General features: G+C 41.9%; 1 protein-coding gene across 5 annotated transcripts in view; it reads right to left on the minus strand.

Annotated features, from left to right (window-relative positions):
- Positions 1-27,349, minus strand: part of LOC124000247 (janus kinase and microtubule-interacting protein 2-like) — a 39,136-nt gene extending 11,787 nt beyond the window's left edge. For 2 of the 5 annotated variants that reach the window (XM_046306484.1, XM_046306486.1), the window contains exons 1-13: positions 26,666-27,348; positions 12,653-12,875; positions 11,651-12,148; positions 8,592-8,837; positions 6,435-6,533; positions 5,887-6,033; positions 5,345-5,491; positions 4,960-5,016; positions 4,698-4,820; positions 4,175-4,303; positions 3,838-3,921; positions 1,903-1,965; positions 1,557-1,655 (exon numbers count right to left, since the gene is read on the minus strand). In XM_046306484.1, coding sequence (XP_046162440.1) covers positions 1,557-1,655; positions 1,903-1,965; positions 3,838-3,921; positions 4,175-4,303; positions 4,698-4,820; positions 4,960-5,016; positions 5,345-5,491; positions 5,887-6,033; positions 6,435-6,533; positions 8,592-8,837; positions 11,651-12,148; positions 12,653-12,781 — 1,821 coding nt within the window. In that variant the 5' untranslated portion in view covers positions 12,782-12,875; positions 26,666-27,348. Of the gene's footprint in view, positions 1-1,556; positions 1,656-1,902; positions 1,966-3,837; positions 3,922-4,174; positions 4,304-4,697; positions 4,821-4,959; positions 5,017-5,344; positions 5,492-5,886; positions 6,034-6,434; positions 6,534-8,591; positions 8,838-11,650; positions 12,149-12,652; positions 12,876-26,665 lie in introns of all 5 variants that reach the window. The other 3 variants (XM_046306487.1, XM_046306488.1, XM_046306485.1) reach the window with 3 other exon arrangements.
- Positions 27,350-27,625: the final 276 nt, after the last annotated feature.

The following is a 27,625-nucleotide window of genomic DNA, read 5'->3' on the forward strand; positions in this document are numbered from 1 at the left end:
CTTAATCGCACATTCTTCTGTCTGTTCTCTCAGTCTCAGACAGGACAAGGAGTCGCGCAATTGATTATGGTCAATGTAATTAAATTGGAGGAAAAACCTATCTGAAAACCCCACCTCAAACTTGTATCTCAAACAGACTGTCTATTTCCTCATAGAGCATGATGTCATACTCCTGAGAAGGATGAGGTGGCCAATCAGTGGTCTACTCTCGTGAATAATTTTAATAACCGGTATTCGCCCATTCTGTTGTTGGGGTACGCCCACATCCTTCCAACACGACATGTAACATACTTAATTACAATTTTTTTGGAAGGAAGACTTTCACTCATGAGTGAAGTAATTATATATAGGTCACATTTCATAGAGATCTGGAAACACTGGACAGTTACATAAAAAAATGATTGTTATAAATATAATGTATATTCCTAAAACATGAATTGAAAATGATACTGTTGCTACTTCCTGTTGTCATGGATTTTTCATTTACAGTCCGGTGTCAAAATACTGGTTTTAAATGTCCAAATTCATAATAGTCTGAAATAGGTCATGAAACATAAAAATTACCCCGTACACATACGTGTCACACTTGTGCTCAGAGTACTTGTATTTTTTTTTCTAAATGAGTACCTTATTAACTGCACACGCACCAGCATTTTCCAAGCGTTCTCAAATTGATTAGCATGTTTTATTGTAATCAATAGTGCACGCAAATTAATCGCGTAGATATTGTATTGAAATCAATGGAACTGGGACAATAACCACAGTGACATGTACCATTTGTGCTCTTCTAAAAGACAAACCACAACAAACTTGTGTAAATTACATATACCTGATGATAGATGAGAACCTATAGTAGCCATGTATCAACTAATCTGTTTACGGTAGATGTCCAATACGAAAAGGAAATGCAACACTTTTTTGACTGGATCATTTCAACGAATCGTCACCTCACATCCGTGTATTTATTTGTGGTCAGTGACTTTTATACAGAGATTGCTCCGAATTATTTATTGCTCCGATATTTATTTATTTGAGTTTTCTAAGTCATGCGACAGACAGGCGTGTATGATAAAACCGACAGTACCAAACCAAAGATATCGTAGCATCAATGTAGCATTATCTCGATGACTAAACTTATATTAAAATCACTAAACTGAGGTAAAAAAACGATGTGCAATTCCACTAAATGTTATGTTTTGAAAATGCAAGCGTGTGTAAGGTAGTAAGGTAGTAACACAAATTGTCCACGTTAGGTAAATAAGCAATTAAAAAAATATATATATAAGGTGAATGCACCAATTTGTATGTCGCTCTGGATAAGAGCGTCTGCTAAATGACTTAAATGTAATGTAAATGTATATGGACAAATATAACAATTCAATTTAAGATTACAGTATATGTTGCCCACTCACAAACCATTCCAACAATGACATCTATTTCTCACTCATTTAACCATTTAGAGTTTAAAAAATGCATTGAAACACAATTTAACCGGGCATTCTAGACTAGAGCTTCCATAGTGTCTGTGCAGCAGCCTGAACTTTCGACGTCCTCACCTCTAGTTCCAGTATTCTGAATTCCAGGAGCTCATTCTGGTCCTTCGAGTCTTGCAGCTCCTGTTGCTGTCGACTACATTTTCCATCCAACTTCTCCACCTGCAGAAGACCAGAGGGATAGCATGAAGGTCAAAGCCTGCCAGTAGCATGGACTTCCATACCCTATACAATATCAAGTGGTGCATGGTGAATGTTCAGATCCAAAATGACTACCGTGTATCACCCTTCCTGCTAGCAGACAATGGCGGAGGACAAAGTGAGTTGCCTTTAAAATACAAAAGTAAATAATGATGCATAGTGTAATGCAATATTACTATCATATCAATGATATCATAGCAGGACAGACCTTATCCAGCAGCTCCTGGTTCCTCCGGAAGAACAGCTGTTTCTCCTCTACCCACTTGGAGTCCTGCGAGAGGAGAACCAGGTTTCAATGAGGGAAAAATGTTCTTCTCTTGCAGATGTACTTAACTTGATCACTCTGTTGTCGAAAAGATCATTTTTCTGTGCCGCAGGAAATGTAAACCTGTAGTGTTTTCGAGTTTTAAAAAGTATTGTAATTCCCACTTTACATTTCAGACTTGATTTGCTCATATAATTATAACACACAGAATAATTCAAATGTCCTGTTGCTGCTGTGAGAAACTGGTCAAATTAAGATAGTACATCTATACGTGCAGCCATATAATTAGAATGAGTGTACCAATGAGTTTCCCAGTCAAATTGCCATGGTCAGAGGTTCTATGCCAATTCTACTCATTCTATTTCTATGCTTACAACATACTAAAATGCTATACAAAATCTAACATATCCCGCAGATAGATATCACAGCTATCCCATCATGGATAGCATTTAAGTTTGTTAACTTAACTGACCCACACTGTATTAAATACTAGCGTCAAACACAACCCAAACTCAAAATTGTTCTTCACTGTTGTGCGGCAACAGAATCAAAACCATTCGTTGACTTTTCCTCTGTCCCCAAGACTAATCACTATTGACAGTCCAACTCTGGAGTTGTAATTACATTTTCACAGCCCCGTTACATTTGGTACTCCTAGTATGTAAATAATTGCATTATAACTATGGTCACATACAGTGCAAGCCATCCATGTGCAGTTAGAGACGGATGTAGGATGTGTCCCAAATGGCACCCCATAGTGTACTTCTTTTGACCAGACATAGCCCTATGGACCCTGGTCAAAAGAAGTACAGGAGGGATGCGTCATTTGAGTGGGTTGAGTCACAGACCTGAACTTCCTGTCTTCAATGCAGTGGGGGGGGGAACTTTGTGGGTTATACTCGACTTTGTCTCAGGGTGGTAAGTTGGTGGTATGTTGATATCCCTCTAGTGGTGTGGAGGCTGTGCTTTGGCAAAGTGGGTGGTGTAATATCCTGCCTGGTTGGCCCTGTCCGGGGGTATCGTTGGACGGGGCCACAGTGTCCCCCGACCCACCCGTGTCTCAGTCTCCAGTATCTATGCTGCAATAGTCTATGTGTTGTGGGGTTAGGGTCAGTCTGTTATAATTGCTGTAATTCTCTTGTCTTATCTGGTGTCCTGTGTAAATTGAAGTATGCTCCCTCTAATTCTCTCTCTCCCTCCCCTCCCAGAGGACCTAAGCCCTAGGATCATGCCTCAGGACTACCTGGCCTGATGACTCCTGGCTGTCCACAGTCCACCTGGCCGTGCTACTGCTCCAGTTTCAACTGTTCTGCCTGCGGCTAGGGAACCCTGACCTGTTCATCGGACGTGCTACCTTGTCCTGGACCTGCTGTTTTTGACTCTCTCTCTCTACTGCACCTGCTGTCGACCTCTGAATGCTTGGCTATGAAAAGCCAACTGACATTTACTCCTGAGGTACTGACCTGTTGCACCCTCTACAACCACTGATTATTATTTGACCCTGCTGGTCATCTATGAGCGTTTGAACATCTTGAAGAACAATCTGGCCATAAATGGTCATGTACTCTTATAATCTCCATCTGGCACAGCCAGAAGAGGACTGGCACCACTCAGAGCCTGGTTCCTCTCTAGGTTTATTCCTAGGTTCCTGCCTTTCTAGGGAGTTTTTCCTAGCCACTGTGCTTCTACATCTGCATTGCTTGCTGTTTGGGGTTTTAGGCTGGGTTTCTGTATAGCACTTTGTGACATCTGCTGATGTAAAATGGCCTTTATAAATACATTTGATTGATTGATTGTATAGTATATAATATGAAATAAGGGTGCCCTTTGGAATGCAGCCCATGTCTTAGTGTTGGTCTGGGGGACAATGTCATTTACCTGTCCTTTGTGGGCAAGCTCCTTCTCCAGGTCTTCTATCTTGGCCTTGTACCTGAGAACGTCTGCATGGAGCTGCTCCTGAGCCTGTGACCCACAACATATCCACATTAACATCAACCGTTGGATACAGCCGTATGTGACGGATGCTGTTGTTATAGAACACATGGGCAGTGATAGTTGTAGTGGAGTATATAGTCTGTATGCAGTCTTATACACAAGTTTTACTGAATACAGAAACAAATCTGGCATGACTGCATCCCAATTGCCCCAGATAATGCAAAGATACAATCTTATGCGGGTGACATTTAACTGAAAATGAATGGCAGGTCTACTGTACCTTAGCTTCCATCTCAGCGTCTAGAAGGCCCCCTTGATGTTCCTGTAGCAGGGCGTATGCCCTCTGTAAGGCCTGGTATTCTCTGGTCAGCTGCCTGAAGCGCAGCTCCGACTCCTCGTTAGCCAGTCCCTGAGTTGATGGACGGACACCAGGGTTAGAGAGAAGGCATTGGGAACAGGAATGCCAGGATGAGAAATGATAGATAAGAGAGATTAGAAACACATTGGTTCAGAAAGACAGAGGTGAAAGTATATGACGTGGCAGGTAGCCTAGTGGTTAAGACCATTGGGCCGCTAACCGAAAGGTCGCTGTTTCGAATCCCCGAGCCGACTAGGTGAAAAATCTGTCAACGTGCCTTTGAGCAAGGCACTTAAACCTAATGGATAAGAGCGTCTGCTAAACTACTAAATATTGCATGGATGCTGCTGGTGCTGATGCAAAGGTTATTGATCACTTATCGTAAATAAAGTTCCCTCCCCACCCAGGGTCTGTGTCTATTTCCTGTGACGTGAACAGGTCTCACCTCATCCAGGTCTTCATCGGGAGTGGCTGGGGTGCGGTCCATGCGAAACGAAGCCACGGAGGACGTCTCCGAGTCCATGGATTCCTCATCGTAGCCGAAGAAGGTGTCCACTACAATGTGCCTCTGTGTAGGGAGAGATCATAGGATTGTTTGGAAATCTGAGATTTCCCAAGGCAGATGACTGTATTATGGTATCGATCTCGTTTATTTGGTCTCTCCTATGAGGAGAAACACATTCGCGTGCAAACGTGGCTTCCTCTACCTTTATTTGCCTGTTGCTTCGTTTATGCCTCTTCTTCCGCAGGAGCTTTTCCCTGTCCTGAAAGACACAGAGTATATCAGGACGACCAACAAACAAACATACAACATTAGCAACCATGGATGTGTTTCATTTGACCATTTGTATCTGGCAAAGAACAAATACTGCGTGGACACCAGTTCTCTTAATGCTTCATTTAGACAGTACAGCAATTGTCTCTTGTGACAGACTGCTAATATACAGCAAATGTTATCTGGCCAGTACACACAACTTTTGGTTCTGGGTACCACCGAGATTAGTAAATCAACACCTTTGATCGTTTTAGAAGTAAACCTATAAATAAACCTATTGTTGGTGTCGAAGTCATATTTCTAAAAAGACAACTCACTCTTGTCAGCTCGTCGATGATGCTCTGCTGCTCCAGTACCTGCAGCTTAAGGAACTCAATCTCCTGGTCGTCGTGTGCCTGGTCCAGGTCATTCAGAGACTTACAGTTGGATTTCTTCAGTGGTGGGTGGGAGCTGATCTTCTCCTTCTACACACACAGAGTGGAACCAGTTGTTGCGGGAGTTAGAACCTTCTCTATCTCTCAGTATGTGCTCATCATGAATAATGAATGTGTGGTGGTTAGGGTACCGAGGCCCAAGCCACAATGTAATGCACTTCTAAATCTACAAGACTAATGCAGACTTGAATGCTTTGGTTCCATTTACTTTACTCTGACAAGGACTGTAATCATAGCCAATGTGTTGCAGACAGTCTTTGTTAATACTGAGCTCTTGAGGCATGCTATGCTTGTACTAAACTATTGGAGCCCTGGTTGTGTTGAGATCTGTGTGATGATGACACTCGACATATAAATAGAATTACTCAAGTGGGAACTCCCCCATTTAAGTCAATGGTCTGTAATTCTATTTCTATGCCACTCACCATCTCCAGGTTCTCCTTGGCCAGGCCTTTGAGTTTCTCTTCCATGCGCTGCAGGGTCTGGCTGAGGTCATCGTTCCTCTTGTTCAGCATCTTGTTCTTTTCCAGCATGGGCTTGCACTGCTTCTCCGACTCCCGCACACGCTTTAGCTGAGAGAGAGAGAGAGAGAGAGAGAGAGAGAGAGAGAGAGAGAGAGAGAGAGAGAGAGAGAGAGAGAGAGAGAGAGAGAGAGAGAGAGAGAGAGAGAGAGAGAGAGAGAGAGAGAGAAAGAGGGGGGTGTGGGTGTGGGGGGGATAGAGAGGGAGAGAGAGAGATGGCAGTGACGATAGAATAGAAGGGGAGGGAAGAGAGGAGGAGGCATAAAGAGTTCAGCTCAGTCCAGTGTGTCAACTTGGCAGGGGACTCCATACTGTATTTGTAACCCCTTAGCAGGTAAATTCATTGCATGTTTAAGGAATCCAGATTAAGACGGATTGTTATTGTTCAGTGATAGGGGATTACGATGTGATTCTCTGCCAGGCATGGAGAGTTCAGAGTGACCAGGTCATACCAGTTCATTCCTCTCATCCACTAGCAGTGAGTTGCGGTCCTCCAGCTTGCGGATGGTGGAGTTGAGGTCAGCCATGCGTCTCTGGTTCCTGCGCATGTCCTAGGTTGTTCAAACCGAACGCACTGTTAGCTCACTGGTATCTTGCAACACACTACATTCACTCTTGGATGCAGTTTTTTGACCCAGCGACACAACAGTACAAAGTTAGACTGTGTTCTATAATATAATCAATTATTTCAACGACATGTATTACACATTGACTAATAAGATGCTTGTGGCATTTCTTCAGGGGAATTAAGTGTGATCATTTTGTACGTTTCTGGGACATTTATTTTCGGAGTTCACTTATTGGGTAATTCTTTCTATTCATCAAGTCACATCTCTCTAGAAATATTGGCCAAAAACAGTTGTTTTCGGTCATGTAGTGATTTTCAAGCAGACTAACCCAGAATGTGAGACTGCATTGAAACCTCACAGACTTATTGACTGACCAGCAGTCTTCAGAAACAATGCTCTTCCGAGCCCTTCCTTCAGTTCTTTGTTCAGTACCAGACAGAAGCTTGTTTTATTCTAGCAGGTAGGCCTCTAAATACTTGTTTGTTGTGGTTTTCATTTGACAAAATATCTAGTACTACTGTTTTTGTCATGTTTTATTGCTCTCATAGAAAGTAATTCCTTGAGCACTACACATGTAGCATAAAAAAAGTGATATTTGCACATGAAGAAATTAAGGGATGCATTTGCCCTACATTTAGAATTTTGTTGGTGGGGCACTATGGAGTAGACGTCTTCACGGGTCCAAAAAGTTGGACCTGTTCCGAAATGGACCTGGGGCTTTCCCACCCGAATCCGATATTCATATTGTAGACCCATTCCGAACGGACCAGAGTAGATCCAGACCCGGTCCGATCCGAGTGAGGGAAGCAGCATAAAGGTCATTTTTTAAAGCTACTTTAAGCTACCAGAGCTGATAAAGCGGGAGGAGGGGGAGAGAGAGAGGTCCTGCTCTAGCATGCGGGGGAAGGGCCATACTGTGAGTGAGGGAAGCAGCATAAATGTCATTTTTTAAAGCTACTTTAAGCTACCAGAGCTGATAAAGCGGGAGAGGAGGGAGAGAGATGTCCTGCTCTAGCATGCGGGGGAAGGGCCATACTGTGAGTGAGGGAAGGGATGAGGGAGGAAGAGATGAGAGACAAGCAACCAACTAAGCCGACTCGCACTATAGTAAACTAGTAGTTGCCATACATAGGTTATTTACCATGATATATGATTACATAATATCTGTCTTGACAGCATCAACCCAGGTGAAGCTAGTTAAGCTAGCTAACGTTAGCTAGCTAGGCTAACTGAGGCTGCAGTGCATGCACTTTCTCATCCTACAGTTACAAATAACAACAACTCCATTCATAATATTAAGTAGCAGCCTACCTGTTGGCTCTTGGTCATTGTAGCCTATCTTTCTCCTTTAACTTTTTAATTCCGTAATTTTACCTTGTGATTGGCCAACAACATCAACAACAACAACAAGCTACTGTATATGCACCACGCTCCACTCTTGTGAAAAGCAAGAATGGCAGCATAAATGATAAAAATTCTCTCCCTCCTGTAGCAGTAGTGTTCGGATCTGAACGGCCTTTCAGACAAGTGAAAATAACACATACCCGAGCCCCGTGACAATCATATCAGATCCGACCCAGACCCGTGACATTATTTAGATTTCTAGATCCGCGGATCGGTTTTCGGGTATCCGGGCACAGGTGGATCTGTGAAGACTTCTACTACAGAGTGCAGCTTTTGGTATTCAAATTGTGGTATTATATGAGCGATACAACTTTCATGTAGAGAACGGCCACAGCCAAACTGCGTTTGTTTGACGCTGTGTGAAAGCAGTTTGATCATTGTCCTGCAATGTGCAAAGACCATGTCGCTCTGTGTGGATGAGGTGATCGGCGTGATTCGAATTGCAGGCTAATTTAATCCTGTCCTTAAAAGTAATTTCTGACCACTTATTCATGTCATTCTTGTTAAGCTTTTTCTACATAAGCTGCGTAAACTAGTATAGGCCTACAGTATTTTACCGCTCATTATCGGTTAATTGTCCCATTCATTTGCTTTTGGATTGGCTTCATTATTACATTTCTATAATCTGTTTAGTACCATTTCCAAGTTCCCCTCTGCCTTTCTATGTCGTACCGGGCTGCCACAGTGCTCCGCCCCGTCCCCAGCCCGCCCGGGGATCTCTCTCTTGGGGCTGCCCAGGTTACACTCTGCCTCCTTGACCAGGAATAGCTGGTCATCCAGGGCATCCTTTTGCATCTGCATCTTCTGCTGCAAGCCAATGGCATTCTCCAGCTCCTTCTCCAGAGAGAAGATGGTGCGCTCTTTGGATTTGATCTCATCCACCTGAAGGAGGGCATAGCAAACAGGAAACTCCGAGAGTGGTTAATGAGACACAGAGAGATGGACAGGAAGGATGGATGGATGGATGGATGGATGGATGGATGGATGGATGGATGGATGGATGGATGGATGGACGGACCGACAGACAGACAGACAGACAGACAGACAGACAGACAGACAGACAGACAGACAGACAGACAGACAGACAGACAGACAGACAGACAGACAGACAGACAGACAGACAGACAGACAGACAGACAGACAGACAGACAGACAGACAGACAGACAGACAGACAGACAGACATGTGCACAGTTCCTTACAAAAGAGCAGGGGTGAAAGTAGATTTAATGTATTCATGGTACGGGACAACCTATGTGTTCACGCACTTGCGGCTGACCGGAGATGACGATTAATTACGGTGTACTAACATACAGTTTTCTTGTCATCTTTGTTTTAATTATTGTGATATGCTCGTGTTTTAGCGGTACGCTGTACCAGCACAATTTTTTTGTCAGGTACTCCATACCGGACCGTATTGGCTTACTTTGACCCCTGCAAAAGAGTAGCACGTGAAAGAATGATGTATCATATCGTGTAACATATGTCATTTGATGATGACCATCACAAGAAAATAGCAAGAAAAGGTCAATGGATCATTCCACGAAATGAGTGCCTTTTGCATCCCTGATATTTGAAGTACAAATTGTGCACCAATATTGACTTGTAAAGCCTTTTGTATTAAATTAAGTACCCTTCAATATAGACCACATGGAGAATTCAATAAATCAAATCAAATTCAGCATATTGACATGGCCCTCCATCAACCATGCGTCACTTATAGGAAGATTTTAAACCACTTAACCACAAACCTACTCAAAGTTTTCACCATCATTGTAAAGCACTGGTTATTTTGTTGCTTTGTCAAAGTAATTTCTGAAGATCATGATTAATTTAATGTGATTAGTGATTCAGTTACACTACCGTTCAAAAGTTTGGGGTCCCTTAGAAATGTCTTTGTTTCTGAAAGAAAAGCACATGTTTTGTCCATTAAATCACTTCAAATTGATCAGTAATATAGTGCAGACATTGTTAATGTTGTAAATGACTATTTTAGCTGGAAACGACTGATTTTTAACGGAATATCTACATAGGCGTACAGAGGCCCATTATCAGGTGCTGCAGGGTAGCCTAGTGGTTAGAGCGTTGGACTAATAACCAAGAAAGAAAGGTTGCAAGTTCAAATCCCTGAGCTGACAAGGTTGTTCTGCTCCTGAACAGGCAGTTAACCCACTGTTCCTAGGCGGTCATCAAAAATAAGAATTTGTTCTTAACTGACTTGCCTAGTTAAATAAAAGTAACAAATCAGCAACCATCACTCCTGTGTTCCTATGTTAGCTAATCCAATTTTATCATTTTAAAAGGCTAATTGGTCATTAGAAACCCCTTTTACAATTATGTTAGCACAGCTGAAAACTGTTGTCCTGATTAAAGAAGCAATAAAACTGGCCTAGTTGAGACTAGTTGAGTATCTGGAGCATCAGCATTTGTGGGTTTGATTACAGGATAAAAGTGGCCAGAAACAAAGACTTTCTTCTGAAACTCGTCAGTCTATTCTTGTTCTGAAAAATGAAGGCTATCCCATGTGAGAAATTGCCAAGAAACTGAAGATCTCGTTCTTTTGCCCATCTTAATATTTAATTTTTATTGGTCAGTCTGAGATATGGCTTTTTCTTTGCAACTCTGTCTGCAAAATGGTTTTCTAATGATCAATTAGCATTTTAAAATGATAAACTTGGATTAGCTAACACAACGTGCCATTGGAACACAGGAGTGATGGTTGCTGATAATGGGCCTCTGTACGCCTATGTAGATATTCCATTAAAAATCTGCCACTTCTAGCTACAATAGCAATTTACAACATTAACAATGACTACACTGTATTTCTGATCAATTTGATCTCATTTTAACGGACGTAAAAATGTGCTTTTCTTTTCAAAAACAAAGGCATTTCTAAGTGACCCCAAACTTTTGAACGGTAGTGTACATCTGTCCCTCATTTTAATGTCCACCCTGTTACATGAACTTAACTCTCAATTTAAAATGGTGAAACTATTCCTTATAAAATTATTTTTAAAATAACAAACATTAAACATATAATAGTTAAATTATAAAGTAAAAGCAGATTGTTCTACTCTTTTTGGCAATTTGATGGTGTTTTATGGTGGAAAACTGGGTGGGTCAAGCACAACACATCCACCCTGTTACCCATAGATATGTTTTTAAAAATTCATTTTTGGGGGGGTGAAGCTTGCAATAAATTGCCACTCCCTGTTGCACACAACAAGCTTCCATTCCCCCTGTAACAAGGGGATGTATGGCTGATTTAAGAAGAAATGGTCAACCCTGTAACTTTATTTGGCACTTAATAAGCACTTAGTATAAACCATTTTTTATTTAACCTCTTGAGATGAGAAAATGTGTTTTTGATGGAGTTGATCATGTGCTCTTCATGATAGAATATAACAATTTGGCACCAAGTTGGTGGAACGACCCCAACGTTCTGCAGACTTGCATAATTGGTATGACGTAATCCATAGAGACATCACTCCGTCACAAAAGACCGAGACTCTACTAAACTACTCTATATGCTGCTCAGAACTTCTCTGACAGATGATTTTCCTGGGCCAACTATCTGTATGGAGCAATGAGATGTATAGACCAGCTACGGCTACGTCTGGTATTCAGCAAGACATGTATCCACAATCAGACCCTCTGCTCTACCCTCTACCCATCCTCCAGTCAAGACAGTTGTTACCAGTCTGCGGATGTCCTTCTCGCTGTCCCACTTGATCTTGGAGATCTGTTCCTGATGCATCTGATGCTCAGAGCGCAGATCCCCGGCCTTCATCTTATCCGCCTGAATCATGGTGCTGAGTGCCTCGTCCGTCTGCTTTTTGTTCTGCTTGAGCTCCGAGATCTCTTGCAGCAGCTTGACCCTCTCCACGTCGAAAAAGCGTCGTGCCTCCTCCTTGGCCTCTAGGGTCAGTGCCGTGCGCACCTTCTCTCCGCTGCCGTCCCGCATGGCGCTCAGCGCCGCCTTGAGCCGCTGGTTCTCCTGGTCCTTGATCTTGGCCACCCGGGCCTGCTCCTGCTCGTGCTGGCGGACCAGGTTCTCCCTGAGTGCCTGGAGCTCTTTTTGCTTCTCTTCGTGCCATTTGGCTCGCTGCTCTGTCAGCGTGGCCGTGTGCCGGTGCTGCTCCTGCTCCCGGATCCGCTTGCACTCTTGCACCTTCTCACGCTCCAACTTACTCACCTAGGCCCCGGGAAGAGAGGGAGAGGAGACAAAGAGAACTGGGTCAACATCATAAAAGCAGCAAGGTTAGAGAGATACTACAGACAGCCTGAGGCCATTCTCTTCATCTAGCACCTATTACGTAGATAAAAAGATGTAAGTAATTACGGTGTCAAATATAATTCAAAACAACAGATAATGGCAGATAGGGCCAAGCAGAGATCTCGATCTGCCATCGTAGAGCAGGTGAATGTACAACAACAGCAATAGCCTACATCTACTGTGTGCCAACTGTGAAGGGGGTATACCTCAGCCAGACCAGGTCAATATATAACTCAAAACATCACTGTGCATCTAGGTGAAACCTTGTAAAATGTTGAAAGCGAGCTGTATGTCAAAGGTTGTGTGTAGTGACTATAAGTAAGACGTTCAATGCCACACCTCATCTGCAGTTGAAACACACTGTGACAGGTGCATTTGAGAAGGGACGATTTACATGCAACGCAGTGTTACAAAATGGCCTACCTTGCATTTCTCTTGATGCAGTTCTATTTGAATGTCAGTCAGTTTGGACCTGAGATCTTCGTTAGCCGCCTGTAGGGCAGAGATGAGCACTTCGGGCTTCTCGCCCTTGGTACGGCCCTTCTTCGCCATTGAGTCGAATACTACAGCTCCTCCAATGCTTTCATAGAGACTTCCCGAGGTTTCCAGTTCTTCCTCTTCCTCATTATCTTAGTAGACAGTAGAGCTGTGTGTGGGGAGGAATAAACATTTTTGACAATCGTAATTGAAGGATATGGAGCTCAACTCAACTTAACTGTTTACAAACATTGATTACTCAAGTATAATAGTAAAGCAGTTAATTGCATGGTGCTGGCAATGTACCGTACAGTATTGGCAGTAGCCACTGGTCAGGAGTGGCTCATTGACTTAAACAGGTCAGGCAGCTGCACAGTGAGTAAACATTGACCAGGTTTCCATCCTCACAGATGACCACAAAGGGACAGTGTCAGCCAGTGGTTTTCTATGCCAAATGTTCCAACCTGTTAAGACTGATGCAGACCAGCGCACATAATTGAACATCAGCATGTGGAAGAACCGGTAGGCTACATCCACAACGCGTTATACATAAGGTGAGACGCAACGTGATGCGACAGGGGCTAAAGGAATTGTATTTAAAGAACATAGTTTGTCTGATCTGAGCGGTCTAGTTTTATAACGTCTCGTGTCGTCAGCTGGAGTTTCCAAGATTCAACATGTCAAATCTTTAGCTATGGATCTTAATTTGATCACTCTTTTGTTGCTGAGAATTTTCCTGCAGAAAATGCAAACTTGTAGTGTATTGGAGGTTTTAAAAGGCTTCTAAAGTTTGTAATTTCCACTTTAAAACGTCAGTCTTGATTTGCCCTTATGTTACTTGTATCAAACCCAACAACAACAAAAAATCCATGAATTATAATTCACATAATAAGTCACATTTCCTGTTGCTACAGGATTATTTTCCTGCCGTAGCAAACTGGCTCAAATAAAGATCCTACCCTGTAGATTGCTGATATTTATCTGACAAGTCACAAAGTGCACCCTGTTTCTGGTGCCTATATTTCTTAACACTCGATTGCTACAACACCTTGCTACAACAAGTGGCAACTTTGTTTTAAAGTTTCATCACGTCATTGAAAAGAGGCACCGTTACCGTGGAAACGGTCTCAACCGAACGTCTCTTCTCCTTGATCTGAATGCCCCGTCTTTAGTCAGCTGTTATGCAACACAACATTCTAAAACTGGCAAGTTTTTTTTTTATCTCGCCTCATCTCATGACAGCTGTTGTATCTGAACTGACTTTAGAGGTGAACATTCTGAAAAGTCACTGTTGAAACAACTTTCTTTGTCTAACTGTACAAATCATGTGGTAGTCATGGCAATTTGATGTATGGCACTCTGCATGTTGTTTGATGAGAAAAGAGTAGAGAGTGGGGGAGTGGGGGAGAGGAAGGGCAGCTGTATATACACTGGTAGTGATGCATAGAGTAGGGCTGCATAAGGAGATATATCCTAATGTAAAAGAAACACCTGAAACTAGATTCCCTACTTACTGGTCTTGACGAGAGAGAGACAAAAAAGTTGGGGGAGGTTCTCTTCAGATTCTCTCTTTTTTTTAAAGGAAAGTGGAGAAACACTCTCTTCATATTTTTGGATGCTATGTTGACAGACAAATTAGACACAGTGGGAGAGAGGTGAAGGGAAGTCACATTGAGAAAAGAGCACACAGAGATTGAACCGCGGTCCCCAAGGGGAGTCATATTTGTGCATGGAGCCAGGAGTGTTGCCATCGGACCACTGTAGCACATAGCCGAAGTCTCTAACGAAGACTGTATAACCCATGCCCTATAATCTCAGCGGTTGTACACACACCGTGCCATAACCCCCTTGCATAATTTCCTTATAATCAGAGACAGAGGCCTAATGATGATTCAAATATTACACTAAGATTTCAGATGAAAATTACAAGGTCACGTCTCTTCCTCGTGCGCTTATCAGTCCACTATTGCTAGGCTTTTTAATCGCTGGTGAGTGTTGCTCATGGATTCTGACCAAAGGACCATGGCTTGTTTTGTTGAATTACTGTTGATATTATTTGCAGTGTGAATGTGCAGACAGCAAGAGACAATGTCTCATCCACTGTTCAAAATCAAAGTCATATAGGCTATTCTCTGGAGTCTTTACGACCATAGCAAATGGGTCTGTTCTGGAACATTTGATCCTAAAAGAAAAAGGAGGACATGGCTAGGATAACTGTGGTTCCATGCCACATCAGAATGTCAAAAGGCGTAACGCAACCTAATAACGTGCCCGAAAGTCATCCTAGTTGTTTGAAAACATTATGGAATCCTAACTTCTAAATACAACGTATTAAACATTGTTCATTGTGGGCTAATCAACAGTTACAAGCACTGATGCATGCGAGACAGATTCAAGGCACTAGCTTTGTTCAAAGCACTTCTGGGCAAGGGCAGGAAAGCGTACACGAGTAGGTATACTATTCACCGAAAGTGTTGTAAAATTAATTGAAAATAATCACAGAGAATTAGGTATGTATGAAACGCAAAACTAATGTAAGGGAAGTCAATGAAATGGTATTGCAACGAATGCTGACAGACACTGCTACAAGGTCTACTAGTATTGTGGCTGGGTGAACACATGCAGATACTTTTTCAGTGAAGGGCTGTCTGGCTCCAATGTCCTCCGTTACACTCTGTTGCAAACTCCAGATTTAACGTGGATTATTAACATTTAGTGTAATTACTGAGTTGAAAATCATTCATAGGATTTTAGGTAACAATCAATAGCTCAATAATGTAGGGCTGGATGATACTGACAAAATATAAAATCACAATATTTTTCAAATCTTTGACGGTATGACAGTATTTGACGGTATTTTATGTTTTTAGAATAAATGTGCTAAATATGATTCATGAATAGTGCATGACCTTAGGGTGGAAACAAATACTGTACATCCTAAATGTTTTTAATGGGGCTTTCATTCTTCTGATTGTTCTACACATTTTGCTCATGGATCCCACCATGTGGAACAAACCAATTATCTGTCGGCATTTATAAAATTAACCTCAAAACTTCCTGTTTCCTGTTTCCATCACAGCTGTCGTGATTTTTTTCTTATATGACTTTTCGCATAAATACTGTGGTTAGTGACCATGTATTTTCAACGGATTCAATGGCAGTTCTTACTAAAGCCACAGGGTGATTCTGGCACCCGAACTGCCACACAAGTAAGTTTCATTCCAAAAAAGTATATGTGCCAGCGCAGCCTCACAGGCACTAGTGATGAGCATTCAGATTGTTTTCAATGAGGCGGATCTTTTGGCTCTGTTCATCTAAAAGAGCCATTCCCTTGGCTCCCAAATGGCTCTTTGTTCAGTAGAGCATAGAAATGGATGAAAATAACGATGAAAAATGTACAGTTCCGTGAAAATGTATTTGCCCCCTTTCTGATTTCCTCTACTTTTGCATATATATTTTTAACTGAATGTTTTCAATTGTCGTGTTACTTGTTCATTCAGGTTCCCTTGATCTAATATTAGGTTGAACATATGATAACATTCAGCATCAAAAATAGTTTTCCTAATTTTGTTGAGATTAAATTGAGATTTTGTGTCACTGGCCTACACACAATACCCAATAATGTCAAAGTGGAATGATGTTTTTAGAAATGTTTACAAATGAATTAAAAATGATGCGCTGAAATGTATTGAGTCTAACTATTCAACCCCTTTGTTATGGCAAGCCTAAATATATTCAGGAGTGAAAAATTGCAAATAATATGTTTTTGAATGACTTCCTCTGTACCTCACACATACAATTATCTGCAAGGTCATTCCGTCGAGCAGTGAATTTCAAACACAGATTCAACCACAAAGACCAGGGAGGTTTCCCAAACAGACATTGAATAATATACATTTGAGCATGGTGAAGATATTAATTACACTTTGGATGGTGTATCAATACACCCAGTCACTCTCCATATTTTCAAGCATTAGTGGTGGCTGCATCATGTTATAGGTATGCTTGTATTCGTTAAGGACTGGGGATTTTTTCAGGATAAAAAATATTGCAAAATCCTAGAGTAATACCTGGCTCAGTCTGCTTTCCACCAGACACTTGGGGATTAGTTCACCTTTCAGCAGGACAATAACCAAACACACAAGGCCAAATCTACACTGGAGTTGCTGACCGAGAAGACAGTGAATGTTCCTAAGTGGACGAGTTACAATTTGGACTTAAATCTACTTGAAACTTGAAAAATCTATGGCAAGAACTGAAAATGGTTGTCTAGCAAAAATCAACAACCAATTTGACAAAGCTTGAAGAACTTTGAAAAGAATAATGGTCAAACATTGCACAATACAGGTGTGGAAAACTCTTAGAGACATACCTAGAAAGACTCACAGCTGTAATCGCTGCCAAAGTTGCTCCAACAAAGTATTGACTCGGGGTGTGAATACTTATGTAAATGAGATATTTCGGTATTTTATATTCACCACATTTGCAAACATTTATAAAAAAACACGTTTTCACTTTGTCATCATGGGGTATTTTGTGAAGATGGGTGAGATACATTTTGAATTCAGGCTGTAACACAACAAAATGTGGAATAAGTCAAGGGTTATGAATACTTTCAGAAGGAGGATTTGAGGGCCTATGCCAAAATGTTTCAACCTCCTGAGGGGGAAGAAGCTCTTGACCAGTTCCAACCGTTTTACACTACACTACACATGAGGGCTAATGCTGCATTAACCCAGTAACTAACCATGCTAGAGGAATGCTGCAGTAGATTACAATCGGTCAGAACCAGGTGGCGACGGTTAAACGAATATGTAGACTCATAAATCAGATTATTGTCCTATTTCATATTTGGTGATGGGACATAATCCCAGCTCACACTTCAGGAAAAAAAATATATTATTGGGTCACACCCAGTATGTGTGTCCCACATGCTGGGTTTACGAAGCATGTGACTAATTACATTTCATTTGATAGACTATTGGCATCAGTTCCCTTCCTGACATGTGACACAGAGAATGTGTGAGCATTAGGCTTGGGCGGTATCCAGATTTTCATATTGTCATACCGTCCTTCTCTCATCCCGGGATTTACAGTGTTACCGGCATAGCACACAAGGGGATGCTAAAACGCAAGAAAAGCCAATTGGGCATCTATTACCAGAATGCTAACAAAGGTAGTACAAACTAATAGCAAAATCATATGGACACTTTTAGCTAAATGCTAACAAATGAAAAGGAACAAAGTCATTGCAAAGACAGGCAAATCCAGCTCATAAAGTTATACAAGCACAGCTAGTAGCTACAGAATGTCATTTTTGGTGAGTGTGGACATTTACAAGCGGAAGTGAACGAGAGAATTTGTGCCACTGATCAAAGCGTCCTGCATGCTGATGAATTGTTTTGTATTATTACCATGTGTTATTAATAAAGTAGTTAAGTCTCTGATTGGTTCGGTTACAAAAACAGTTACAGTTATTACAGTATAGTAACTACGTATAAGGGCAAATATATATAACTGCATAGTTTCCTAAGGACCTGAAGTGAGGCGACCATCTCTGTCGGCGTGTTACCAACATCAAGGGTGTTACCATAGGTTACAATGGTGTAACAATCAGAAACAATATAGTGTACCAGTAACATAACAAAACATTTAAAAAAGAAAGGGCAAAAAAAATAAAAATAGTAAAAATATTAGTTAGTTGCCCAACTCTCTGCACAGGCACACACCTCACATTTCACCAATAAGCGTACATTTCGGCATCCCCTCACTCCCTTTACACTGAGTTACGGTTGACATTTCGAGCGCCAAGCCTCATCATCTCTGCCCCTCTCTAACAGGTCAACGAAATCTCTAGGCAAATGCTCCAGCATCAGCTGCCACACTTAGTATAAAAGTTTTCATTTCCTTTCATCCTGCTAAAACCTAGCAGTATCCCGGACACATTTTGCATAACTGAGGCATTCAAACAAGGCTGCAATGAAAGCTAATGGGACTGTAGAGGCTGTGTTGGCATCAAAACCTGGGTTGTAAAACTATGTGTCTATTTGAGCGTTGACGTAGCAATGGACCAATAGTTCTCGAGCAAAGATGGGAAAAAAAACGGACCCCTCTGGCTTCACGTTACAACGCACGGCACGCAGTATGCGACCCATTGTGTGCCGTACAGCGTCTTCAGCCCCCTGCTTCTGGAGACTGTGTCCCACTCCTGAGATAGTCTTGCATAATCAAAAATGGATGCAAGGTATGGCATGCCCAATTGAAGTTCAGCATATTGGGCAGAGCTAACCCGCCTGTGTCTTTGGGTAGATGTAGCGTCCTCATTTTAAGTCTAGCTCTTTTACCACACCAAACGATTTAGAGAGGTCCGTCTCTACACTCTTCACCATTTTTCGAGTGAAATGCCCTCTTATTTCATTAATCAAATCTCAGGGCCAGTTAGAGTGCAAGTAGTTAGGCTCAAACAAGCAGTAAGAGAATAGGTCTATCTCCTCGTAGCACACTCTGGCATTAACACATCTTCCCCCTGGATTTAAGCCTGAAGCAGAACTCCAAGACATAAGGCAAGTAAGGCTTATGAACAATGAGAAAGGGGAGAAGGCAGTGAGGTTCCCGCAGCAGGAGTAGCCTGTTTCCCAGCTCTGATGCATGGTGAGGGTTGAACACAACATCATTAAGCACACTGGCATCATGACCCACTTAACTCTCCACTGAGACATCAAATCTGTGTCGCTACCGGATTCCGCAGATGATGCATTGTAGCTGCCCGCCACAGTCATGAATAAAGATTTCTGGTGTTCGAGTAGCATTTGACCAATTTTCGCTTTTGATAGAAAATGTAGGCCGTGTATTACGCTGTGGTGAACTACTCATGTCATGTTTGTACGGTACATTCCTAAGCACCACTGCTGTTTCATACCACTTTGTTTGTGATAGTAATTCCTAATTGAAGAGTTTCCAAAACACGATATATACATTTTCCGAAATGTTAGCAAATCCGCTTTTTTTTTATGGGAATGACGTTTTTTTTGACACATCTAAGTTATGCATTGTTAACTGACGGACATGTTTGTTTGAAATCTATCACTTGACGGTTTCTTTTCAGAGACAAACAATCATGTTTTTTTCCCTAAACGAGATATATCCACATCACTCTCATAGAAAAAGGTAGTACCGCAAGGATTTACACAGTCAAACGTGACAAATAATTACATTTTGTATTAAAGAACTGTACAAATGATACATTTGTGACATTGATATATATATATATATATAAAAATATACATTTGAAGTTGGAAATTTACATACACCTTAGCCAACTAGATTTCAACTCAGTTTTTCACAATTCCTGACATTTAATCCTAGGAAAAACTCACTTTCTTAGGCCACTTTATTTTAAGGATGTGAAAAGTCAGAATAATAGTAGAGAGAATGATTTATTTCAGCTTTTATTTCTTTCATCACATTCCCAGCGGGTCAGAAGTTAACATGCACTCAATTAGTATTTGGTAGCATTGCATCAAATGTTTCAGGTAGCCTTCCACAAGCTTCCCACAATAAGTTGGGAGAATTTTGGCCCATTCCTCCTGACAGAGCTGGTGAGTCAGGTTAGTAGGCCTCCTTGCTCGCACACATTTTTTCAGTTCTGACCACAAATCTTCTATTGAATTGAGGTCAGGGCTTTGTGCTGGCCACTCCAATACCTTGACTTTGTTGTCCTTAAGCCATTTTGCAACGACTTTGGAAGTATGCTTGGGGTCATTGTCCATTTGGAAGACCCATTTGCGACCAAGCTTTAACTTACTGACTGATGTCTTGAGATGTTGCTTCAATACATCCACATAATTTTCCTACCTCATGATGCCATCTATTTTGAGAAGTGCACCAGTCCCTCCTGCAGCAAAGCACCCCCACAACATGATGCTGCCATGGTTGGGATAGTGTTCTTCGGCTTGCAAGCATCCCCCTTTTTCCTCCAAACATAACGATGGTCATCATGGTCAAACAGTTATATTTTTGTTTCATCAGACCAGAGGACATTTCTCCATGTGCAGTTACAAACCATAGTCTGGCTTTTTTATGGCGGTTTTGGAGCAGTGGTTCTTCCTTGCTGAGCGGCCTTTCAGTTTATGTCGATATTGGACTCGTTTTACTGTGAATATAGATACTTTTGTACCTGTTTTCTCCAGCACCTTCAATACGTCCTTTGCTGTTGTGATGTGATTGATTTGCACTTTTCGCACCAAAGTACGTTCATCTCTAGGAGGTACACCTCCAATTGACTCAAATTATGTAAATTAGCCTATCAGCAGCTTCTAAAGCCATGACATAATTTTCTGGAATTTTCCAAGCTGTTTAAAGGTACAGTCAACTTAGTGTATGTAGACTTCTGACCCAATGGAATTGTGATACAGTGAATTATGTGGACATTCAGTGAAATAATAAGTGAAATAATCTGTCTGTAAACAATTGTTGGAAAAATTACTTGCACAAAATGGATGTCCTAACCGACTCGCCAAAACTATAGTTTGTTAACAAGAAATTTGTGGAGTGGTTGAAAAACGAGTTTTAATGACTCCAACCTAAGTGAATGTAAACTTAAGACTTCAACTGTATATATAACCTTCCAGAAGGACAACCATCTCTGCAGTACTCCACCAATCAGGCCTTTGTAGTAGAGTGGCCAGACGGAAGCCACTCCTTAGTAAAAAGCACATGAAAGCCTGCTTGGAGTTTGCCAAAAGGCACCTAAAGGATTCTCAGACCATGAGAAACAAGATTCTCTGGTCTGATGAAAGCAAGATTGAACTCTTTGGCCTGAATGCCAAGCGTCACATCTGGAGGAAACCTGGCACCATCTCTATGGTGAAGCATGGTGGTGGCAGCATCATGCTTTGGGGATGTTCTTCAGCGGTAGAGACTGGAAGTCTAGTCAGGATCGAGAGAAAGATGAACAGAGCAAAGTTCAGAAAGATCCTTAATGAAAACCTGCTCCAGAGCCCTCAAGACCTCAAACTGGGGGCGAAGGTTCACCTTCCAACAGGACAACGACCCTAAGCACACAGCCAAGACAACACAGGAGTGGCACTGGGAAAAGTATCTGAATGTCCATGAGTGGCCCAGCCAGAGCCCAGACTTGAACCTGATTGAACATCTCTGGAGAGACTAGGGCTGTGGCGGTCACAAACTTTCGTCAGTCTGTGATTGTCAAGATAATAACGGCCGGTCTCACGGTAATTGGCTGGTAATTGACATAAACACATTTACCATCTCCTGGCTTCCACAAATAACCTACAAGCCACTGATGCAGACCTTTGGAAGGCCAGCATCCAGGGGTTGCCTCTTCACTGTTGACATTGAGACTGGTGTTTTGTGGGTATTATTGAATAAAGCTGCCAGTTGAGGACTTGTGAGGCGTCTGTTTCTCAAACTAGACACTCTAATTTACTTGTCCTCTTGCTCAGTTGTAAACCGGGGCCTCCCACTCCTCTTTCTATTCTGGTTAGAGCCAGTTTACGCTGTTCTGTGAAGGGAGTAGTACCCAGCATTGTACAAGATCCTCAGTTTCTTGGCAATTTCTCGCATGAATAGACTTCATTTCCCAGAACAAGTATAGCCTGACGAGTTTCAGAAGAAAGTACTTTGTTTCTGGCCATTTTGAGCCTGTAATCGAACCCACAAATGCTGACGCTCCAGATACTCAACTAGTCTAAAGAAGGAAAGTTTTATTGCTTCTTTAATCAGGACAGTTTTCAGCTGTGCTAACATGATTTCAAAAGGGTTTTCTAATGATCAATTAGCCTTTTAAAATGATAAACTTGGATTAGCTAACACAGCGTGCCATTGGAACACAGGAGTGATGGTTGCCGATAATGGGCCTCTGTATGTAGATATTCCTTTAAAAATCTGCCGTTTCCAGCCAGTTACAATAGTAATTTACAACATTAACAATGTCTACATTGTATTTCTGATCAATTTGATGTTCTTTTAATGGACAAGAAATGTGCTTTTCTTTCAAAAACAAGGACATTTCTAAGTGACCCCAAACTTGAACGGTAGTGAATATATATATATATAAATATATATATATATATATATATATATATATATATATATATATATATATATATATATATATATATATATATATATATACACTGCTCAAAAAAATAAAGGGAACACTAAAATAACACATCCTAGATCTGAATGAATGAAATATTCTTATTAAATACTTTTTTCTTTACATAGTTGAATGTGCTGACAACAAAATCACACAAAAATGATCAATGGAAATCAAATTTAGCAACCCATGGAGGTCTGGATTTGGAGTCACACTCAAAATTAAAGTGGAAAACCACACTACAGGCTGATCCAACTTTGATGTAATGTCCTTAAAACAAGTCAAAATGAGGCTCAGTAGTGTGTGTGGCCTCCACGTGCCTGTATGACCTCCCTACAATGCCTGGGCATGCTCCTGATGAGGTGGCGGATGGTCTCCTGAGGGATCTCCTCCCAGACCTGGATTAAAGCATCCGCTAACTCCTGGACAGTCTGTGGTGCTACGTGCCGTTGGTGGATGGAGCGAGACATGATGTCCCAGATGTGCTCAATTGGATTCAGGTCTGGGGAACGGGCGGGCCAATCCATAGCATCAATGCCTTCCTCTTGCAGGAACTGCTGACACACTCCAGCCACATGAGATCTAGCATTGTCTTGCATTAGGAGGAACCCAGGGCCAACCGCACCAGCATATGGTCACACAAGGGGTCTGAGGATCTCATCTCGGTACCTAATGGCAGTCAAGCTACCTCTGGCGAGCACATGGAGGACTGTGCGGCCCCCCAAAGAAATGCCAACCCACACCATGACTGACCCACCGCCAAACCGGTTATGCTGGAGGATGTTGCAGGCAGCAGAACGTTCTCCACGGCGTCTCCAGACTGTCACGTCTGTCACATGTGCTCAGTGTGAACCTGCTTTCATCTGTGAAAAGCACAGGGCGCCAGTGGCGAATTTGCCAATCTTGGTGGTCTCTGGCAAATGCCAAACGTCCTGTGGACGTTGGGCCCTCATACCACCCTCATGGAGTCTGTTTCTGACCGTTTGAGCAGACACATGCACATTTGTGGCCTGCTGGAGGTCATTTTGCAGGGCTCTGGCAGTGCTCCTCCTGCTCCTCCTTGCACAAAGGCGGAGGTAGCGGTCCTGCTGCTGGGTTGCTGCCCTCCTACGGCCTCCTCCACGTCTCCTGATGTACTGGCCTGTCTCCTGGTAGCGCCTCCATGCTCTGGACACTACGCTGACAGACACAGCAAACCTTCTTGCCACAGCTCACATTGATGTGCCATCCTAGATGAGCTGCACTACCTGAGCCACTTGTGTGGGTTGTAGACTCCGTCTCATGCTACCACTAGAATGAAAGCACCGCCAGCATTCCAAAGTGACCAAAACATCAGCCAGGAAGCATAGGAACTGAGAAGTGGTCTGTGGTCGCCACCTGCAGAACCACTTGTTTATTGAGGGTGTCTTGCTAATTGCCTATAATTTCCACCTGTTGTCTATTCCATTTGCACAACAGCATGTGAAATTTATTGTCAATCAGTGTTGCTTCCTAAGTGGACAGTTTGATTCACAGAAGTGTGATTGACTTGGAGTTACATTGTGTTGTTTAAGGGTTCCCTTTATTTTTTTGAGCTGTGTATATTTACCATCAATACAGTAATATGAGATCTGGGCTCTGGTCAAAAGTAGTGCACTATATAGGGAATAGGGGTGCCATTTGGGACGAGTCCTAACTCTAACCAAACGCTAAAGCATGAGGCTAGATTTATGATGGGTTGAATTTATGCAGTATGTTAAACATACAGGATACACACACTCCTTTCAAGCTAAACAATGGATATATGGCATTTTGCAACAAACCCCATTTTGATACACATCTAAAAATCTATTTGTAAAAAAAATCTTAGAACAATAGTATGTCACACACACATACATATAGCCATGAGCAATCATTTCTGATCAAAAACCACAACTGTGAACAATTGGTGGATATAGCGTTTCGGAAATAACCTCTTCAAATTCTACTTTTATACCACAGACTACCCTTCAGGTAGGAGCAGCAAATGTATGTCTGTCTGTTCGCAAGGCATTGGCAGGTGTCCAATTTCACCTTCTGCTCACAACAACTCAAGCAACTTTATTTCCATTCTGACATAAACAATGACAAGTAACAAAATATATACATGCCACATAGTATACTATACATCATATTGATATAACCATTCTATTCACATACAGTACATTTAATTGCATACAACATATACAATTGCAGCTTGTTTTGCAAGGCTCACTGCATTTGCCAATGCATATATTTTTCAGATTGCATGCTGCTGGAATATAATACATTTCCCAATGCCAAGCCTAAACAAGTTGGATTTCAGTTCGCTCCAAATTGCCCCTGTCGTGTTATGCCCATGTCATTTCCTGATAAATATTACATTTTGGGACACATTTCTAAAGAAAATCCAGGTTATGCAATCTTTGCAGATGGTGCAGTTGGGCCACTCTTGTGTGCACCAAATGACCCCCTATTCCCTTTGCGCCCTGGTCAAAAGTAGTGCACTATATAAGGAACATGGTGCCATTTGGAATACAAGCCTCTGACTCCAGTGCTGGCTGTGCCACAGGACCTGGGGTTTAATCACTGGGGTTTAACATTACCCTTCCTGTCTGATTATTTGGGCTGGACAGCACTTGTCATTGGATTACCACTGTGCCCCCCTCTCCTTTTACATCATTTTTGTTAGTATTCACTGTACTCAACATACTATTTCCATGTGAACTATTAGATCCATATGAACTATTAAGATCTCTCTGACCAGGATTGATGAGAAAGCAGACCTTTGCTCTGAGGGTCGGCTGGTCTGGACTGGGCCTGTATTAACATCTAATCCCCAAACTATCAGCCATCCACAACAATGACCACAACATCCCAATGGTTGTGATCCCACAACAAACTGCTCTTCAGATATTGAGGCCTATTACACAATGATTTGAAAAAGGATGTTGTGCCCAGTATTGGATAACCTAGCGGATGGATTGTGATATATCTAGGCCTACGTGCATGCATACAAACACCGTAGTACGCCTAACATGTCATATGGTTGTGTTGTATGTACATAGTTGACACGCTTATTACAAATGTCTTCAATCAGATTGGTTTCATTTTTGAGAACACAATTCCAGATCTTGTTAGATCTTGTTTTTATGGTAACTATTGTTCTTATGGCCATATGGCTATGAATATAATGGGCCTTGCCCTATGTGTTGTCATATAAATATCACACACAACAATAAGCATACCAGATGGGACAGGTAGCCTAAATTATGGAGACAACAGCACCGTAGCACTAGCGAAAAAAGAGCAATCCAAGTCGGTTTATACCCACGTCACTTCTGATGATGATAATTTATCCAACGTGTCATTAGCAGATGTCAGTTACAGTAACTAACAGAAAGACAGATGTTGCCAATTCATCGTGTGAATTCATAGTTTAAAATGGCCCTGGCCATAATATGCCTAAGCACCCACCAGCAATTTCCTCTCCATCTTTGAAAGGCTGCATGCTTCCTTGTGCGCAGGCCAATACTGTAACTTCCGACAGTTAGCTACAGCTACACGCTCATTTAAACATGCCAACATAACAATTACCCGACGCATGAACTACGAAAAGCATACAATTACATATAAACTCACCCATTTATAGATGCACTGCAATGTCCTGACATAAGATTGATAATAACGACAGTAATAACACACATATGGCGCTTGCGCTTCATGATAATTCCCATCAACCTGCTGCAAAAGCAGATACCTCTCTCCTATCGCTCTATTAGTCATACCTTATCAAACAGTTTAAATAACATATGAAACCAATAGAAACAGAGCATTCTTACCGTGTAATTAATCTCCACAATGTATTAAGGCCTAAGGTTTTTAAAACCGTATCCATGGCCCTGGGTTTTTTTTCTTCTCCGCTACTGCTCAGCATCAGCAGCCGACATACAATGAGAGCGCTGATGCTACGAGACCCCGCCCTCCGTCCCTTGCAGAGAAAATGAGCTCTCGTGTCCCTCTTCAGTACCGGGAACGGCGGTCTCTGCTGCTCCACCTTGTATTCGCGGCCGTCCTGTGCGCTACGGCTATACACGAAGAGAAAGCTATTGCCCTCTATTTCTTTCTTATTTTCAGCTCTCTGTCCCCGTTCAAAGGAAACGGTGTCAACCGCTCAGACAAAGGAATGATAAGCCCACAGTGTCGTTCGTTGAAGTGTATCCAGCCGTCACTGTCGTTTTCAGGCACAAGGAAAATGAACGATATACATATCTAGGCTAGGATATGCCTTAGCTGGGGAGATTCCCTAAAATTACGCCACTTCGATACAACTACGTCTTTTTCGTATCCGTTTATGAGAACTTATGCAGCAGGTTAGCATAATAAACGTAGCAGGTTAGGATAATTAGGTTAAGGTTATGACAAGGTTTAGGGTTAACGAAAATGCTCTCCTAACCCAAACTGTTACAAAGAGTCACTTTGAAGTGGCGTGTATTTAAGGAGTCCCTTAGCTGGGTTTCTCAACTACACCATAAGTACATATCGGAGGAGTCAGGTTGTGACGACTGTGTGGGCGGAGTGTACCTCCGACAACATCAGTTGTTGTCAGTCAATACGGGGCAACAGTCAGAACAAAAGTTGTATTAAAAAGTATGGATTTCAGCAAATAAAAGCACATCGCTACAGAGGACAAACATAGGTACTGTACATGCAATGGTTTTAAAGTAACTGTCGAGGGTTTCCAGATTTCTATGAAATATGACCTGTAATTAAAACAAAATGAGTGGAAGAGTTGTCGGATA

This window comes from Oncorhynchus gorbuscha, linkage group LG16, assembly GCF_021184085.1.
Source record: "Oncorhynchus gorbuscha isolate QuinsamMale2020 ecotype Even-year linkage group LG16, OgorEven_v1.0, whole genome shotgun sequence".
NCBI classification, from domain to species: Eukaryota; Metazoa; Chordata; class Actinopteri; order Salmoniformes; family Salmonidae; genus Oncorhynchus; species Oncorhynchus gorbuscha.